This window comes from Xiphophorus couchianus, chromosome 16 (genome assembly GCF_001444195.1).
Source record: "Xiphophorus couchianus chromosome 16, X_couchianus-1.0, whole genome shotgun sequence".
Lineage (NCBI taxonomy): Eukaryota > Metazoa > Chordata > Actinopteri > Cyprinodontiformes > Poeciliidae > Xiphophorus > Xiphophorus couchianus.
Genome location: NC_040243.1, coordinates 15645292 through 15662734, shown reverse-complemented (window position 1 = coordinate 15662734; position 17443 = coordinate 15645292). Strand labels below are relative to the sequence as shown.

The 17443-nt window shown below is 36.0% G+C and overlaps 3 protein-coding genes across 5 annotated transcripts; all 3 read right to left on the bottom strand.

The window, feature by feature from the left end:
* Window positions 1-105: 105 nt before the first annotated feature.
* antkmt (adenine nucleotide translocase lysine methyltransferase) lies at window positions 106-3490 on the bottom strand. 2 transcript variants are annotated; one of them, XM_028042130.1, is made up of 6 exons: window positions 3085-3490; window positions 2715-2969; window positions 2532-2636; window positions 2312-2452; window positions 1635-1685; window positions 106-1239 (listed from the first exon to the last, which is right to left on the bottom strand). In XM_028042130.1, exons 2-6 carry the CDS (start codon window positions 2874-2876, stop codon window positions 1015-1017), a joined length of 684 nt encoding a protein of 227 aa, XP_027897931.1. In that variant the 5' UTR covers window positions 2877-2969; window positions 3085-3490; the 3' UTR covers window positions 106-1014. The 2 variants fall into 2 exon arrangements, with proteins under 2 accessions (XP_027897931.1, XP_027897930.1); XM_028042129.1 differs by having other exon boundaries at window positions 2715-3490.
* A 779-nt stretch (window positions 3491-4269) lies between these two features.
* Window positions 4270-10233, bottom strand: hirip3 (HIRA interacting protein 3). 2 transcript variants are annotated; one of them, XM_028041359.1, is made up of 8 exons: window positions 10087-10233; window positions 8726-8846; window positions 8373-8520; window positions 6932-7303; window positions 6692-6846; window positions 6373-6520; window positions 5692-5790; window positions 4270-5350 (listed from the first exon to the last, which is right to left on the bottom strand). In XM_028041359.1, the coding sequence occupies exons 1-8, from the start codon at window positions 10161-10163 to the stop codon at window positions 5166-5168; spliced, it is 1305 nt and encodes a 434-aa protein (XP_027897160.1). In that variant the 5' UTR covers window positions 10164-10233; the 3' UTR covers window positions 4270-5165. The 2 variants fall into 2 exon arrangements, with proteins under 2 accessions (XP_027897160.1, XP_027897161.1); XM_028041360.1 differs by having other exon boundaries at window positions 6692-6843.
* A 952-nt stretch (window positions 10234-11185) lies between these two features.
* Window positions 11186-15992, bottom strand: kctd13 (potassium channel tetramerization domain containing 13). Its single transcript, XM_028042986.1, has 7 exons — window positions 15600-15992; window positions 14627-14887; window positions 14228-14397; window positions 13472-13561; window positions 13244-13296; window positions 12958-13153; window positions 11186-12553 (listed from the first exon to the last, which is right to left on the bottom strand). The coding sequence occupies exons 2-7, from the start codon at window positions 14862-14864 to the stop codon at window positions 12308-12310; spliced, it is 993 nt and encodes a 330-aa protein (XP_027898787.1). The 5' UTR covers window positions 14865-14887; window positions 15600-15992; the 3' UTR covers window positions 11186-12307.
* Window positions 15993-17443: the final 1451 nt, after the last annotated feature.

Below are 17443 nucleotides of genomic sequence, written 5' to 3'. Positions count from 1 at the left end.
AATAGTCGACTACCTGACTTGGGAATCACACAAATTATCTTAAATACTAAGTGGGAAACACTTAGCTGATGTCAAAATAGATAAACTGAGTCAACACTGACATTCTGCATTAAAAGGTAATTTATTAGCCATAGAAAGATAATAGCAATACTTTTTATTTATAGCTTAGGAAAAAAAATACAGTATGTTTCATAAATAAGGTTATCTCTGTCAGAAAAAAATACACAAAAAACAAGTGTGTAATACATAAAAACACATTAGAGCTAAATACGAAAATTAATGCACCACTGTGAATTTTATTTGTTCATGAAAATAAGAATCTGGTTTCCATTGCTTGCATTGTAACCAAAATATGATATCAACGTATCAACGTATGATACTTATCTACATCGTAAGTCACAACACAGCACCTTTAATCATCAGTTATTGGCATACAGTTTAAACAGCAAAACAACAACTTATAGAACACATGAAAATTTTTTTTTATCATGGTGCAGATAAAAAATGCAAGAGCAATTTTTACTGTCCTTAATAACAACAGAATATTTTGAGCTAAAATATGATATATGGCAAGTAAAAAAAACAAAACAAAATGAATAATATAAATCCAGTTCCACAGAACAGTAAATATACTTACAGTACACCCAGAAAGTAGGAGATTTCAAGCAGAGTAGCTATTCTCTAGTAAAATTTGCTCCAAAGCTCAATCAATATACCAATGGTCACTCCACAAGCCTTTTTTCCATGGGTTTTATTTTGTCTAATAAAACCCATGGAACCAGCGTCTTAATTTAGCACCTGTATAAATAAACAAGAGTGTAACATTGAAAACTTTGTAAAGATTAACTGATGTCACAATTAAATGACATAAGGAGGGTATATTGTTTTTTTTATTTTTTTTAACTGTCAAACTGAGTCCTAAAACTTCACTAGTTCAGAATGGTTAACCCAAAGTCAGTCTATTAACCTTTGCCATTCTGACTAAGTGCATCAGTTTATCTTCAAAGTCCATCGTTATTCCTGAACCAGTTTCTTGTTAGAATCACTTACTGTTGGCCTGAGGTTTTCATTTTTTTGACTTGTGTGCTGTCGTTGTGCTTGCATGCTGTACGACCAGGCCCTGTCCACTCCCTGCCCCTCAATCCTGCAAGGACTCCAGTCTGGGAAGGGGAAACGGCCGGCCACTACTAAGGCATCATCCGGAAGCTCAACCTGCAACTTCTTCTGTAATAAAGACAGCTAGAAATACAGTAAAGACAGACATTACTCAAAAACCTACATGTAATAGAAAGTCAATCTTCATTAATACTGTTATTTCTAGATTCCTTATGAGACTTTTATCATAAAAAATATGATGAACCAATTGTCCCAATCCAATCCATTTAAAATGTGTACCTAAATTGACTAAAACAATATTAGGTAATGCCGGTAAGAATCTCAATTTTCATTAACAAAATAACAAATAAAGTAGGCCCTGGTTAACATATGATGTAATGTAAGTGTTTTAAAAACATTTTCATGAGTCAACCTGCCTGAGGACCTTCAGTTTTAAGAAGTTAGTTTCTGTAATATCTGTAAAAGGAGGCACCACACCCTCTTCCAGCTAAGAGCCATGCGTTCATAACAGCACCTACCACACTTGGAGCCAGAAACACTGTGACATTCTTGCATTTTGACAAGTCGACCTGAGATGGGACACAAAGAGGAATGTAAATAGACCAACAGGTTTAGGCAGAAACAGTACAGCAAGAAACACCCTAAACATTTGAAAAACAAAACAAACAACAACAAAAAAAAAACAGCAAAATAAAAAACAAAAAAAAAATGGTGTTTTTGTATTCATAATAATTTCTAAGGTAATGTAGTTTCTTATGTGTCACTGATGATATCAAAGAAGTTCTGACTGGCGACAAGTGAAACGCATATACATACCTAACCGTTAGTGTATAAGCAAGCATAAAGTTTTTGTCTGAAGTAAACATTTCAATCTTTATTAATTCGGTACTCACTAATATGCAAGTAATATTAACTGTTAGATTTTTCCTTTTTTATGAATCTTTTTAAGCTTTGAATTTTAAGCTACAGTTTTAGCTGCAATTAAACCTGAGAAGTTCCGCATAAATAAATACAGACAGACCAAATACCAGTTTTGATTTGAGAGGTTTTCTCTGGTTAAAGGTTCATATTGGCAGTTCTGTGTAACTTCTAGTATGCATGGAATCCCAAGGTCAAAAGGGGGTTGGTGGCTGTGGCAAACTTTGTTTATACAACTGGCTTTGGTAGAATTATTAATAAGTGAAAAATACCAAACCTTCCAGAGATCTTCTTGTCTGTATGACACTTTTCCATAGCAACCTGCTCTCCAGGCATGAAAGCGAGCTAGCCGAACAAGCCAGGGGTTGAGCTCATAGCCAACAGCTGGGCTAAAGCCATGCTGATAGGCTTCCAAAACCTAAATGGTTAAGGAGCACAACTTAAAACTGATAATCAGTATGGTGAAATGATTTTTTTGTTAATACAATCATACTTACAATACGACCATCACCAGATCCCAAATCGACTAGATCACCTGTTCGACCTCTCATCAAAGTCATCACATTTTTTACTTGTGCTTTGCTGGCAGGGATGTAAGGGACCTACAAAAACTGAATGTTCAGAGCATATTCAAACATTCTCCTACAGTTTCTAAGTTTTGAGAAAGATGCACATCAAACCTGTAGCTTCAGTGGTACCCTCCGAAAGCCAGGCTGAAGGACTCCAACCCACATCACATAGACAGCAAGCCCAGTGCCAGCAGCTATCTGCACAACACCCCAACCTCCAAGGTGTCTGGTCCTGAAGTCAGTAAACACCTCATCTGGTGAGTCATCATCCATTTATGCAAGAAATGAGCGGGAGTCGAGTCCAATTCACAGTTGAAATGTTATATACCCATGACGTAAAGGGTCCACGTAATATATAGCCTTGGAGAAGATAAAGTCAATACGGTTTGGACTACAAGACCAGTTTATGACACTGTAGTAACAGATTACAGGCTATATTTCTTCAATTAACGAGGAGATGCAAAGAGAAGACTTATCCCTACTATTATTGATTCAGACGGCACCATTAAACGGACCGCACACTTACAATATAATCTTAATAATTATCTAGAGAAAAACAGTCAATTTAGTGAATGCTACATACAATTAAAGCTGGTTTGATGTTGACCCGTCTTTTTAAAAAGCATTTAGGACTGGTTAACCTAAATCACTAAACTCATTTTCTTTATAGTGTAACGTTATCTGAAATAATCCTATATATACACAGAGCAACAGTAAAAGTAATCGCTTACGTCCTGAACGTTAATAATAAAAATATTAATAAATAATAATATTAACAATAATAATAATAATAATAATGAACTCCGGTTAAGTCAAGCTTTAGAAACTAAAATCTTCAGTGACCTGAAGCAATGAAAGCGGACATAAAACCATGTCGGACAGGTCCGTCAACGAAACGTTCCGTATTCTTGAATGCAGACTTAAGTTCCGGATACGGGTATTTTATCCTAAGTAAAATTATATGAAATCTTAGAATTTCGTAGTTTTAATGATGAGCGTACTTATGTTTAAAGTAATAATGTAGCAGACCCGATAAGTGCCAAAGAGGGAATACAACAAATAGGGAGCTTAATTTGGGGTTATTTACACTCCCACCAAAATTATAACTGATTAGTTTACACAAGAACAGAAATAACTTTCCCAAACAAAATAACCCATGTAGACATTACCTTAAGAACTTTCTAACATCAGAATAAAAACAATAGCTGTCATGGCTGTTCAGATTATTTAGTCTATAAATTAGTTTAATCAAAGCATATCATGAATATGTGTGCATGTATTCCATTTTAAGTACAGAGCATACTAGGTTTTTGTTGTTTTTGAAACCACTAGTTGATATGCATATAAGATAACATAAACAGCACTATTCAGAGATGCAATGAGTTTATAGCAGTTGTTCAAATTATCTAATCGTCCATTGATTTGCAGCAATCCACATTAATAGCAGGTATATAGGGCCCCAAAATAAAATTCCGCTTTGTCCCCATGGAGGCTTGGGCCAGCGGCCCTGATGCTAACATCTCCACAAAACATATTAAAGATTGTGATTGTAGCATGTGTTACACACAACAGGACTGGTGTCAGTGTAACTGATGCTGATTTTCCTGTAAAAAGCAAAGAACAGGTAGGAGTGATAAGGCAGAAACAAATCTGTGCTTCACTGGAATCTGTTCTGATTAAATATTTATTAAACATTTCCAAACAGCACCAGATTTGATCTTTCTTCAAAATAATCATTGTGTCCATGTTATTTTCTTTGTCATTCTATACAATATACTTATTCCTGTAATAAACCGTTTTAGATCCTTCAATACAAAGGTATATTTTATGTCACACACTTAAGTCTCAGAATAACCCCCTTTGTTACCCCATCTGCTACTGCATAAATATACAATGTATTTGTATATTTTTTGTCTGTACACCAACATGTTCACAGAAAGACACAATATAGCTAAACAGATTCCACTCATGCAACGTAAAAACGATCTAAACAACATAATATTACTTTCCAACAACTTCCAGAACCGTTTTATTTCAGAGCTAATAACTGATGAAATATTAAGCAATCTGCACATAAAAACAGATCGCAACAGCTCCTGTACAACAATAAAAAAAGTAGAATAAATGTATATGCACAGCAATCCTAACTAGAAGACCAATTTTACATAAACTTCTATTAAGTTCTTGGTGTCAAATCCAATCACGCTTCTGTGAGCCTTTAATACACTGGTTTGATTTTATTGTGCATTTTCAGTTTAAAACCATGAGAAGATTTTGGCAACTGTGGAAATGCTGAAATTTTTTTCAATCTTTGTATCAGCCTCTGCAACATTTAAAGGTATCTACAGGCAGATATAAAATTGGCTTAAAGTATAAGATTAAAATCAAATGAAATCAGAAATCATGTATCATAACTTTTATTTTAATCGGAGCACTCAAAAAAAAAATCACTATCAAATTTAACTTGAAATGTTAATAAAAGTATTATGCTTCCAGTAACAAAGAAAGTGTTACCTATGTACAAGCCAACAACAAATGGTATAAAAGTGGAACAGCCCATGTTCAGTCAGTGTCTGCATCATCACTGATGATCCCATGCAGGTTGGCCCACTCCGATATCTTTCTGCGTCCTTTGGGAGCGTTATTTTCCTGGTCACTCTCTGAATCAGAGTTCAGAGTCCGCTGATAAGAGGAGGGAGGTTCCTTATGTACCTGCATGGCTGAGGTTCCTCTGCGTCTCGGCCGACCTGCTCGAAAGGTGTGTGGACATATCATCAGCTTATGCAGGACAAAAGCTTATTAAACAGCATAAGAACAATATTGGATCAAAACACGTAATGCAACTATTCAGTTATTGAAATTGGTAGAAGATATATAAAAATGTCCTTGACAAGTAGATTTATTATGTGTATGTGAACAGAATAAAATCCAAACTTGTCAGATTTCAAAAGTTATGAGTGGCTGATCAGGGTGTCTGGATTAAAACCTCCCCCCAAAAAACAACAACCAGCTAACAGTAATATTATAGTATTTGTAGGCACTTACTCATTTGGGGCTTCAAGAACAAAAAAAAATATTTAGAACATACCTTCGGTGGAGATGATGTTGTCGACATCAAGTTCAGCCAATTCCTGAGCTTCCTCTCTCTTCAATCGAATTTTCTTACATTTCTCAATAGAGGGGTTACCTACACAGGAGGGGAATAGTCATTTTACTTTAAGGCAGAGTAATAATTTAGTGATTTGATTTAGTGAATTTAGTGTTTAAAGAAGCAAACTACCCTTAATAAATGTTAAATTCCAATAACAGCAATTTAACCAAGTCTACATTGATGTTTGTTTTATTGACTAATGTCGAAAGGTAAGAAAAAATAGAGAGGTCCTGGCAGCTGAATAATATCTCAACTCATTAAGATTGTTTTTTTCAGTACCCGAAGATACTGAATGAGAGAATAACCTGAAAACTGCAGATGAGCAGTTTGAGCTCATCTGCTGATCCTTTGACAATTTAAAACAGTTTTTGTCCTTTCAAATTTTGTTGGCATTTTTCTCCTCTCCCTCATTTGAGGATAGATGCTGCAGATCAAAGCAAATCACGAAGCAATTGACTGAGGCTGATGATGAATCTGCATTTTCAGTATAAACAGAGGTGTACGTTTTAATTGTAGTACTGAAACAGTTAGCACAATGTAATTATATTGATTTCATCTAGGTGTTTGATCATGATTTTGTACTCTCGGTTAAAAAGAGAGGAACATATCCCCACTGACCACGGAGCCCAAGATCTTCAAGCTCCTTCTTTAGAACAGCCACTTTGGAGCGAGTGGAGCGGCAGCCGTCCAGTAGCTTCTTGTAATTCCTCCTCACGCCACAAAGAGTGATGTAGCGTTTGAGTCGCATGACTGCTTTGTCTTCATCCTGCAGGAACAAGAAGACAGCTGAGGAGATGAAGACTTGTTTTAACATTTTTTTAAAAATCACAACAATACTGCAGCATCTTCTTTAGTCATCTTACCATCATAAATTTCAAAAAAAGTCTGAAAGCATGAACATTCGAGTTGAGATTTCTTGCATCAGTGAAGGGCTCACCTTTGGGCCTCGGTTCTTCTCATCTGTCCGCTTTGTTTTCTTTTTCGTCTTTACATTTTTATTTTTTTCTGGGTCGCTTTTCTTCTCTTCGTCCAAAGATGGGAGCGATGACGAATCCGAGTCTGAATCATTTTTTTTCTTTACATTTTCTTCTACTTGGCACAAGGGTAAGACATTCAACAGCAGTAAGCATAATCATATTATTGTGTAAATGGTAAAACATATACACTCAACAGTTACCTTTTTCACTGGCAGAAGAATCATCATCCTTGATTTTTTCACTTTTCTCCAACTTATTGTCCGAATCACTTTCACTCTCCTCGTCGCTCCTTGGTGTTTTTTTCCCTCCACTTGCATCAACGCGTCTTGTCTCTTTGCTCTCAGCAGCATTGACCTTCTTTTTCACCCTTTCCTCCGGACTTGGACTCTCGTTCCCATCCTCTTCTGACTCATTCATCTCTTCATCTGAAGACTCATCGCTTGTGACGCGGCGCTTAGTTTTTTTGCTTTTCTCATGCTCTGATTCTTTTGCTGCTTCTTTATTTTTAGATTGAGATCTAATTTGTTCTTTGTTTTGACTTCCTGCTTTAAGGTTCTGCGTGTCTTCAGAATCTGTCATGAACATCATAAAGAAAAAAAAAAGTCTTGGTGACACTTCCTCATGTCAGTCACAGTTGCTGTATCCATATTATTTAAGATCAACCCCCAAATATCTCAAAACACAGCATGCAAACCTACTACAAAATATTGATTTCTTGTTATGTCCAGAACAAGGAAATAACATCCATCATTTATAATTAAAATAAAGTCTGGTAGTTCTAAAGATTTAATCTATTGTGTTGTAGCAACAGTTGTTTAAATGAGGCGAGACTCCTAAAATGATTCAAATTAGACAACGTGGATGCAAGTCTGCTTCGAGGGCGTCCAAGAACTACAGTAAAATCAATTTACCTTTAAATGATGATCACAATACGAGAACATCAATTTTCTTCTAGAGAGCTAAAGATGCACCAACCAACACCTTCAAATCTGCAAGGTGGACACTTTTCACGTTGAAGATTGTCAGTGTTTTTAAAACTGACAATCATATGGAAGCACAGAGTAAGGATTTCCACTGCAGCATGACAAAAAAAATGCCATTGATAGATGTTTTGCTTTTGCATGCAAGGTGAAGCTACTTTAGCTTGTAGCAGGGGTCTTAAACTCCAGTCCTCGAGGGCCGTAGTCCTGCAGTTTTTAGAATTTGCCACAGGTACAAAAACGCTGGAATAAAATGGCTTAATGACCTCCTCCTTGTGTAGATCGGTTCTCCAGAGCCTTGCTAATGACCTAATTATTCTATTCAGGTGTGGTGCAGCAGAGGCACATCTAAAAGTTGCAGGACTGCAGCCCTCAAGGACTGGAGTTTGAGACCCCTGTTAGAGCTTCAGTTCACACTAAATCAATAATTTCATGTTGTAACAGGTTATTCTAACACACTCTGAGAGTTTAGTTTTGCTGTGACATATTCTCTCAGGCCACCACGAATAAAAACATAACTAAAAACAGACCGTATGCTTAATTGGTGATGATGTACTTAGAGAGGTGCTCTTAATGTCATGCAGGAGTGTTAATGTTAACAAATCAGCAGCATGTTAATGACTTAAATGTGGGCTATTTAAACAAAATACATAATTCATACCTGATGATGAGTCAGACTGTTGTGATCGTGATTTCATTGCTGTGGATTCGGTTTCATCTTCACTTTCCAACTCCTCTTTTTCTCTCTCTCTCTTTCTTTTCTTCTGTGGTTTTTTGGTTTCCGGCTCGCTTTCATTCTCATCATTTTTCTAGAGTAAACACAACTTGTTAACTGCAAAAAGAGAAGTACAAATACTTCCTACAATATTTTACACATGAACAATAATACAGGTGCAGCGTTCTGCATCAGGAAACATTTCCCTTCTATTTTTTTGCTTCACCAACAACAAAAAATAAAAATCTTATTTTTGAAGCAAACAGTTAAAGGCTTGACAACCCTTTTGTTTCAGATACCTGCATTTTCATGAGTTCTTCCTGCACAACTTGTTTCATAAATTGTCTTGCTTCAGAGCTCAATGATTCACATCCTACTTCAGCCAGGTATCGTTTTTTCAATATTCCTAAGGTCAGCGTGCTGAAACAAAATAAGAAAATTAACACATTTAATGAGCAGGATGGAACAACTCACAGATGAATCTATGATTCCACTGAATGTTACGAGGTATTATACAAATGATGTGAGCACAGATTAGGCTTTTTTTTTAAAAATGCACACAAAAAGTAAAAACATTTTGTCAAACATTTTTGTTATATGTAAAGAAGATATGGAAATTTTAAATATGCAACAAAAAATAAATTGTACGTACACAAATATTTACACTTCTTGCAAAGACACTCAGAAGCAAGCTGCATCTGATTTTTACTGATCTTTAATGACATACAATTTAAGGTTTCACAGCTGATAAATGCATATCAGAACAAAAACTAAGGAATACAGTTAAAGAAATTTGCTTCAGACCTCCGACACCGGGTTGTGTCAAAGCACAGATCTTGGGAAGGATTAAAAACAAACAAATAAATAAACATGTCTGCACCCCAAAACAAAACTCTGTCTGGTTTGGAACCACCTGGACCCTCACTAAATCTTGACCAACCTGAGAAATAAGGGGAAAACCTTTTTTTTCCCTCTCAAACATAGAAGAACTGTCAAAACAACATACCATAGAGGACGGCCATAGTCATCAGTTACCACAATTTAATGTCTGTAATATTTAGAATTTTCAATTCATGGCATTTTATAATAGAAAAGATTAGCATGAAATATATCCTTTATTGTGTCACGGTGGGGAAAATCAGATGTACTGGCAGCAAGTTAAATATTTAAATGCACATCCAAACAGCTATTCTTAAAAAAAAAAAACTTTCTAGAAAAAACAAAACAGAGAAAACACTCGGGTCTATTTCTGCAGTGGCAACAGTTTGTCACTAGAGGAGGCCGATTGATATGTAAGGAATAAAATAAACCTTTCTCAAACATGTAGTTAGATCAATCAAAACTATAATCAGGACAGGTGGCTCAGCTTATTACGACTGAACCGTAAAAAAAATTGAAAACACCATCATGCTGAGTCGCCAATTGACAGATCAGTCATGTGGTTGACTGTATACCACTAAAAGAAGAAAGTGCAATTAGAGAGAACTAAATGAAACATTGAATGTCTTTGTTTGGCGTCAATGTTGAAGCAAACATCTCCTTATCAAAATGAAGCAACAGCAAGTAAAAACAGAACTCGTGGAGATGAATAATGACCACAAAAAGCGCGTATTTTTTTAATGTTAGTATTTTTCTTTATGATAATAAGATTTAAACGTACCTAAGGTCTGGCTCATCAAGGAGTTGACCTTTTATAAACCTCCGGATATCGATTTTCTCCTGCTCTGACACCATCATGAACAGCTACTCCGCTTGCTGGGTTTTTGGCGGCTGGTCTCTCGAACATAGGCGGAAGTGACGTAGAATCAAGCGCGCCCCCTTTGAAATAAAATGAGGTCTTGACGTTTGAGTCCCATGCTCTACTCTCCATGCAGTTACGGGACACAAGGCCTACGTTTTCTGCCAACAGCGTCAAAATATTAGAATATTTCGAGAAAGAGTAACATTTCTTGCTGGTTATCTCATAAAGTGAAACTCATAAATCAGATAGTGATATACTCCAAGCCTTTTTTTTCTTGTGAATTTATTTTGGCTTTAAGATAATGAAGACCCAAATTGTTATTGTCTTAAAAGGTAAAAGCACAAAAATACAAAGTCATAGAACACACAGTCAACAATTGAAAATTGTTGTCATTCTAATCAGCTGATTAAATAAAGACACCTGCTAAGGTTTCCTGAGCTGTTGAGTCTCTCTGTCTGTGGGTCAGTAATCTACATAATCACGGGGAAGACCATGCTGAAAGGTCACTGCTAATGAAGATGGTTGTTCACGGAGTTCTGTACCCAAGTATATTAACAGAAAACCGAGTGGAAGGATGAAGGCTGGAAGGAGAAAGTGCCCCATCAACAGGGAGATCCTCAGCCTTGAGAGGATTGTCAAGTGAAATCCTTTCCAAAAGAGCCACTGCACAGACAAATGCTAAACATGGGCTACAAATGTCAACATTCTGGATTGCATTGGCAGTATAACTCTTCAATTAGGATGTTGTCAAACAAGCTAATATTGAACCTAGGGGAGAGGTCCATCCTCACCTCTCTGATACCTCCTAGCATCTTTAAACACTTCCTAAATTCTAGCAGGAGTGGATAAACAACATAAAAATAAAAATCAGCAGGCTCATACTCTAGTCAAGCTACAGCTGGAGAAGGTAGAGTGAATACTTTTATCAAGCTATCCCAAATGTGTAAAGCTGGTCAACCACATTTAAGATTTATATCCATTTAATATGTTAAAGGAAAAAAAAGTAGTAAGCAGAAGATGGATTTCATAAGCAATTTATTTCAAACATTTCCAGGACGGAAGTTAAATTAGTGCATTTTCCAAGGTCATACACACATACCATTTGCATTCAATGTGTTTTTTCCTTCTTATTTTTATGAGTGCTTAGGTTGCCACCAGTGATGATTAGGAAAAAAGAAATAGTACCTTAAACTCTCCTGAAATGACAGTCAAGTCTAGTTAAACTTTTTACAGAGTGCATTACCTATTAATTTAAGCTAAATCCTGTGATTTGGTGTAAGATAAAACAAACACGAGAGAAAATGGCTCAGAAAAACATACCAAGATAACAGTCACAGCTCATTTTTTAACACTGAACTAAAGCCAAAAGTTCAGGTTGCATTAATCTAGAGGAGCAATCTCAAAATCTGCCAAGAGCAACAGAGTGCGCTCAATAGCAGCAGAATCAAAACTCACTCAAGCATCAGGTAACAAAGATTGATTTAATTTACAAAAGTTAAATACCAAACAATAAATTAAGTTTATAAATTAATAATAAAAAAGAAGAAGCTTGAAGCAGCATTTATAATAATTTAAACACAGAAAACAGAGCTGCTCAACAACTAAAAACATGGCTTTTCTTTTTAATTCCAGTGTTAACATGTCGAGGCTCAACTTCACCGACTTGTCAGTCAGGCTCTGTGCAGCAGTACCATCGTCCTCCAACAGAGAAACCAGACGCATCACATCCTGGATAAATGTTTCCTACATATTAAACACAGACAAAGCTGCCAGTTCAAACTATTTACACCCAAATAAATGGCAGGTGGTCTGCTCTACTAGATACATGGGTTTTGAGGCTCATTCAGTATCATGCAGGAAGGTACTTACATTTGAAATATTATTCTACCAGTTTCAGTCACAGCTGACTTTATACACTTTCTGTTGAAATATGCAAATTGATTTTGTTGTAAACATCACTAAACTCTCTCCTCACTTAAAATTCAATCAACCGCTGGGTCTCTGCAAGTGCTTAAAGACATGTCATGAAATAAGTAAAGACTTCATTATTACTGTGAACAAAGAATGTTTCATTTTGCAAACATACAAAAAAACCCAAAAAAAAACATTGAATTCTTCCATGCCATATTTTCTGTCACAGTTAATCCTTGTACACAGTTTGCTGGCCGTGTCCTCTCTCGTCATGCATTATGTGCCTCCTTACGTGGATCCTGCGTACTCGTCTGTCCCCTCCCGTTGCACCCTCCTCCTCTGATTGGCCGGCTCCGAGCAATGAACCCGAGCCTCTAGAATCTAAAAGGTGCAACCCTCCTGGACCGGTTCGGTTGTTCTCATAGATGAGGATGTTGAGCGTTTCTTCAAATATCCGCGCTTCGGGAAACTCAACCTAAAAACATGAATATGATTTATTTTATATGAATGCCCCCTTATTCATTTCTACGATGTTACCTTTTTCAAGTTACTCTTTTAAATAATGCTTTGTTCACTTTTACTTTGGGATCTCAAAGTTAAAGGGGGCTAAATACAAAAGTGAACCAAACTCAAGATTTGTTTTTGTATAAAAAAATTCCCTTTGAATCAAATACTACTTTGTCTCGAATGGTATCCAGTATAAGGATTTCATTACAAGAAATTCTTATACTGTGCAATTAATCAATGTTTGTACTTGCAACGTGACAAAATGTGAACATTTTCCAAGAATTGAACACATTTTTAACAACTTATTTTAGTGAATAAGTTGTTGTCAAGAACATGTAACAACAGCTCTGAAACCTGTCACACAAAGCTTACTTTGGTCTGCTTCTTCTCCGTTGCGTACACAATGGAGGTGCAGCACACCTCTGCGATTTTGCGGCCTTCGCCGTAGAAGGACCAGCAGCAGATCTCGTCACCGAGCACGTCTTTCACAAACAGGACACGGTTGTTGAATCGGAGCACCAGTTTGTCAAACAGCTCGATGTTCTTCAGCAGGTTGTCATCGGAGTTACTAGTAACAGGGTAAAATGACAAGATGGAGAATAATCAGAATAATCAGCAATGTATATCTCGAAAAAACATGTTTAGTAAGTGTTTTTACCTAGTATATGAATACTTGTTGTTTCCCCTGTTGTTTTGGAGCTTGACTACTGGCTGTAAATAGAGAACAAGAACACATGAGGCAAAGCAAGATCAGATTTCTGTAATGACTCAACAATATAAAAAAAATGATTAAACTGAAAATTATTTTAAGAAAGGGACGGGAAACAGTAAAGTGCAAGAAAATATCTTTCCTACAGGATTTTTGTTTCATTTAGATTTAAGTTACTTTTCTACATGAAGCAATCATCTTCTGCTCTTCTTTGGCTGATGTGATCATTGGGATGCGGCAAACACTTTCGAAAATATCTTGTTGTTTCTAAAAGTAAAAGACAAAAAAAAATGTTTTTACATATGTAAGAAAAAGATGTGTACATTTCTTCATTTATAATAATGTGCATGAGACATGTCTATTACATTAAGGAAAACCACTCTGTAAAAAATTTAGATTTTGTAAATATTTTAGGAATTCCCTCAAATTCATCACAGAAAAACAACTAAAACAAAAAAAAACACTCAAGACTTCACACTTAAAAAACCTAAGTAAAAATTGATACAAAAAATAATGCCCAGAACTTAACATTACAACTCATCATTACATTTCTAATAAGAGGCCAGAGCAAATTTTCTAAGGAGAATTTCTTACAAACTAGAATCCTCCAATTATATGAAATGGAGACAAAACAATAAGATCTACATAAATGTTACAAGAACAATAAAATAAAAGCTGCCTGTTAGTTATTAGAAAGCAAATAATGATGAACTGTTACTAATTATTTGACCATCTATTCCAGACTTCATATTTTGTTAAAATAAAATTGTATTTAAATTGTGAGTCAGTTTAATTGAAGCTAACTAAACTAGTTAGGACAGATCAGATGAGCTCATTGACAAACTTGCTTAAAATTAATTTCAAGCTCATTTTAAAATCTCCATTTTTGATGTCAATAACTAAACATGTAAAAATCTCAAATCTTCTAATTACCTGCATGGCATTGAGGCAGTGTTGGACTAGTCCTTGTACCCTGTAGAACTGGGCATCCTTTAGGATCTCATCAAGTTCTCTGTGGTCTTCTGGAAGTGGTACCGAACCATCTCGCAGGAAGTTCAACACCAATCCAAAATGTCGACCGGACCTTTCCAAAACCACCCAACCTAAAGCAACAGGAACATTTCTCTCAGACAGTGATACGTCTCTGCAAACTGCAGAAAAATAAACAGATTTGCAAACAGGGAAAAGGACAGACTGTAATACAGTTCCAACATATTTTTCCCCCCCAAATGGATTAGGTCACATTGGACCAGCAAATAAGGACATTAAACAATATCATGCGCTGTTAGATGCGCTAATAGGTGAGCAGCTATCAGACACACATCTACTGACCTTCAGAGTCTATGGTAACATTTGTTGCGCCAGTGCAAATGCTTCGCAGAAGACTGTCTTCTTTGCTTAGCGTCTGGATGGTTGTATAATGCAGGGAGCCGCCAACATTTAACTTGACGTACTTGCTCCCCATCAGACCCGGATTTCTGTGCCCGTCTGTGCTGTGGCAGGCAGGCTGGGGAACGGCAGACTGGACGGAGTCAGCATCATGACCGCCGACTGAAGCCTCCGCAGACATGGGAGTGTGGGCTCGCTTCTCGACTGCAGTACAGAAGAACAGGCTAGCTCATTTCCTCAGTCATATTCAACCACAAAAACAAGGCGGGTGAGTATCAGTGAAATTTGGATGATGGCAATACTTTAGCTGTTTTCAGGACTTTTAGTTCAGGTTTAGAAAGTTGACTTTTTAAGATCATAGTTATTTAGATCCAACATGAAATAGACAAATAACTTTGATTATATAGAAAATCATCAAAGAAGCAATTGTAAAACAAACAAAAGCAGGTAGTTTCTAACATTACAGTTGTGTTTAATTTTGACCCTGAAAGATACTTTTGTGAGACATCATATCAAAACATTTCTGTATACAATATAATAATCTCTTACAGTACAATAACTTGATCTACCTCAGTTAAATTACTGTTGTTTTAAACTGTATAAAAATAACAACAACAAAAAAATTGGCATATGGCCTTATCAGTCAGATCTGAGTAAAGTAAAAGCCTAAATATCCTCTTCATCGGAATACATTTTAATCTGTAATTGTGATTAATTCGTTTTTTATTTTTTTTGGAAAACAATTTTTAGTCTCGGTCTTCATTTTATGTTAATATTAATCTCTTAGTTAAAATGTGCCCCTTAGTTTCCTGCGTGAAAAAGAAATACATTACAGAACCAACTGGTGTCTAGATACGAATATATCAAATGTAAACACGCAAATAAATGTAGGCTATTTACATTAGAACATACTCACCACGTTGAACATCCAAGGGTGATAAAGAGTGAAAACTCTTTCTGAGCGTAGCGATAATATATCAGGAAATTATTATCAGCTAGCATAAACAAGCTAATTAACACACAAGCATTTACAACGAAGCTAGCAGCACAAACATCATTCTTTTTTTCTACCGCAACCACCTTCCCAAATAAACAAGCTAAACCCGACTGCTCTATTTTCATTCACTTCATGCTAACAGATGTATTTTACTGAGTACAGCTTCATCTGTGGTGAACAGTCTAAACGACCTAATCAATAAACAAAATTACTATATCGACTGACGCTATCCCCATTGTTTGAGTCGCTGATTATCAACTGATGCTAATGTGAGAAGCTAAATAGGTCACTCGGAAATGAAAAACAAGACAATCCTCTTCCGCTGCTTTCCGCAGTTCGGACGTGATTTACCGCCACCTGCTGGCTGGTCTTATTAATGCCAATCTTCAGGTGCCGAGTCTGTTTTGATTCTCTAACCTTTTTGTATGTAAAATCAGAGGAGAAAATACGTAGAACAAAGACTCATAATAATATAAAATTTGTGAAAATTCAGCTCTGAAAGTCTTTTGACCTGAGGAAGGTAATTTGTAATTCCTGGTGAATTTAGGTTTTCCTGCCTCCATGTGGTTAAAATGGGAAACTGTAACATCAGCACTCTTCATCGGATTGATTTTCATGGCACACAAGAAAATGCGTTCGCTCCTTTCTGACACCAAATATTACTTGTCAATGATTTGTTATCTGTTTTCCAGGACCAAAAACAAACAAACAAATAAAAAACACACATTTTTCCTGGTTTCCAAATGTTACACAACAGAAACCCATGTGTCATAACTACCCTTAAAAAATGAGAGACGAGATAACATGTCATTCAAGTAGGGCAGATATACTTTGACTTTTTTCTTAAGTCAGAAAATACAAAACAATAGCTGCTTGCTTAATCTTGCACGTCTACATGGAACAACAATAAAGTATGAGTTTTATGAGGTATAAAACAACTCGAAATAAATAATAAAGTTCTAATTATCATCTTGCCGCAGGATAACTATAGGGGTAAAAAAATAAATAAAAATCAGTATTTACTATTAGAAAACTGGAGCGAACTTAGTCTCAGTACATTTTGGGTTTCCTAACTCTCCAAAACAACAAATACATGCTATTGCTATCTATCCATGTTTTAGAGGAATGGGAAGAACTGCAATGAAGTTTTTATTGTGAAACGAAACTGATTAAGCTTTCACCAACAAACACTCCAGGTAGGTCTGGCATAAAACAAAGCATAAATATCTGAAAAGTGTCTCATGTCCTCCATTATGTTTGGTGATTGACACTTGATGCAGTGAACCTGGATTCTTTGGGTTCTCTCTCAAAGAATCCTGTTAGGATGCATGAAATACCAAGACATAAAAACGCTGATGCACTCGGGCAGAAAGACTGAAAATTGGCTGTTAGGTCTTTCAACAGGATAATGATGACAAACCTTTTTCACGCTCCAATTCCTTTTGTGATATTAAGGAAGATTAGGTGATTTACCATTTGCAAAATGGGGTTGTACATTAAGAAGGCTGTATGCAATTCTGATAGTGCCAATTTTGTTAGAAACATTTAAAACTTATCAGGATATTTTCCTCACACACTTGAAATTAAATAATGTATTTTTCTAAAATTTTCTATATCAGGATATACTGTTGCAATGTGTACTCAAGTCTTTTTTCCACATCTTTACCAGGAGTGTCAGCCATTGGGTGTATAACAGAATACATGGAATAAATCCATAAATCATTTGAATGTTTCTTCTACAGTGTCAAAAAGATGCTACTTTA

Bases quoted from the DNA above. Each gene is read 5' to 3' on its own strand.
- antkmt (XM_028042129.1), bottom strand. From the start codon at position 2,876: ATGGATGATGACTCACCAGATGAGGTGTTTACTGACTTCAGGACCAGA. The intron at 2,453-2,531 runs GTAAGTATGATT...TTAACCATTTAG, and splicing joins GATCTGGTGATGGTCGTATT to GTTTTGGAAGCCTATCAGCA. The intron at 1,686-2,311 runs GTTTGGTATTTT...GTCCCATCTCAG, and splicing joins GACAAGAAGATCTCTGGAAG to GTCGACTTGTCAAAATGCAA.
- hirip3 (XM_028041359.1), bottom strand. From the start codon at position 10,163: ATGATGGTGTCAGAGCAGGAGAAAATCGATATCCGGAGGTTTATAAAA. The intron at 7,304-8,372 runs GTATGAATTATG...TGTTCATGACAG, and splicing joins ACAGTCTGACTCATCATCAG to ATTCTGAAGACACGCAGAAC. The intron at 5,351-5,691 runs GTATGTTCTAAA...CCTTTCGAGCAG, and splicing joins CAACATCATCTCCACCGAAG to GTCGGCCGAGACGCAGAGGA.
- kctd13 (XM_028042986.1), bottom strand. From the start codon at position 14,864: ATGTCTGCGGAGGCTTCAGTCGGCGGTCATGATGCTGACTCCGTCCAG. The intron at 14,398-14,626 runs GTCAGTAGATGT...CTGTTGCTTTAG, and splicing joins TGTTACCATAGACTCTGAAG to GTTGGGTGGTTTTGGAAAGG. The intron at 13,297-13,471 runs GTAACTTAAATC...CTCTATTTACAG, and splicing joins TGATTGCTTCATGTAGAAAA to CCAGTAGTCAAGCTCCAAAA.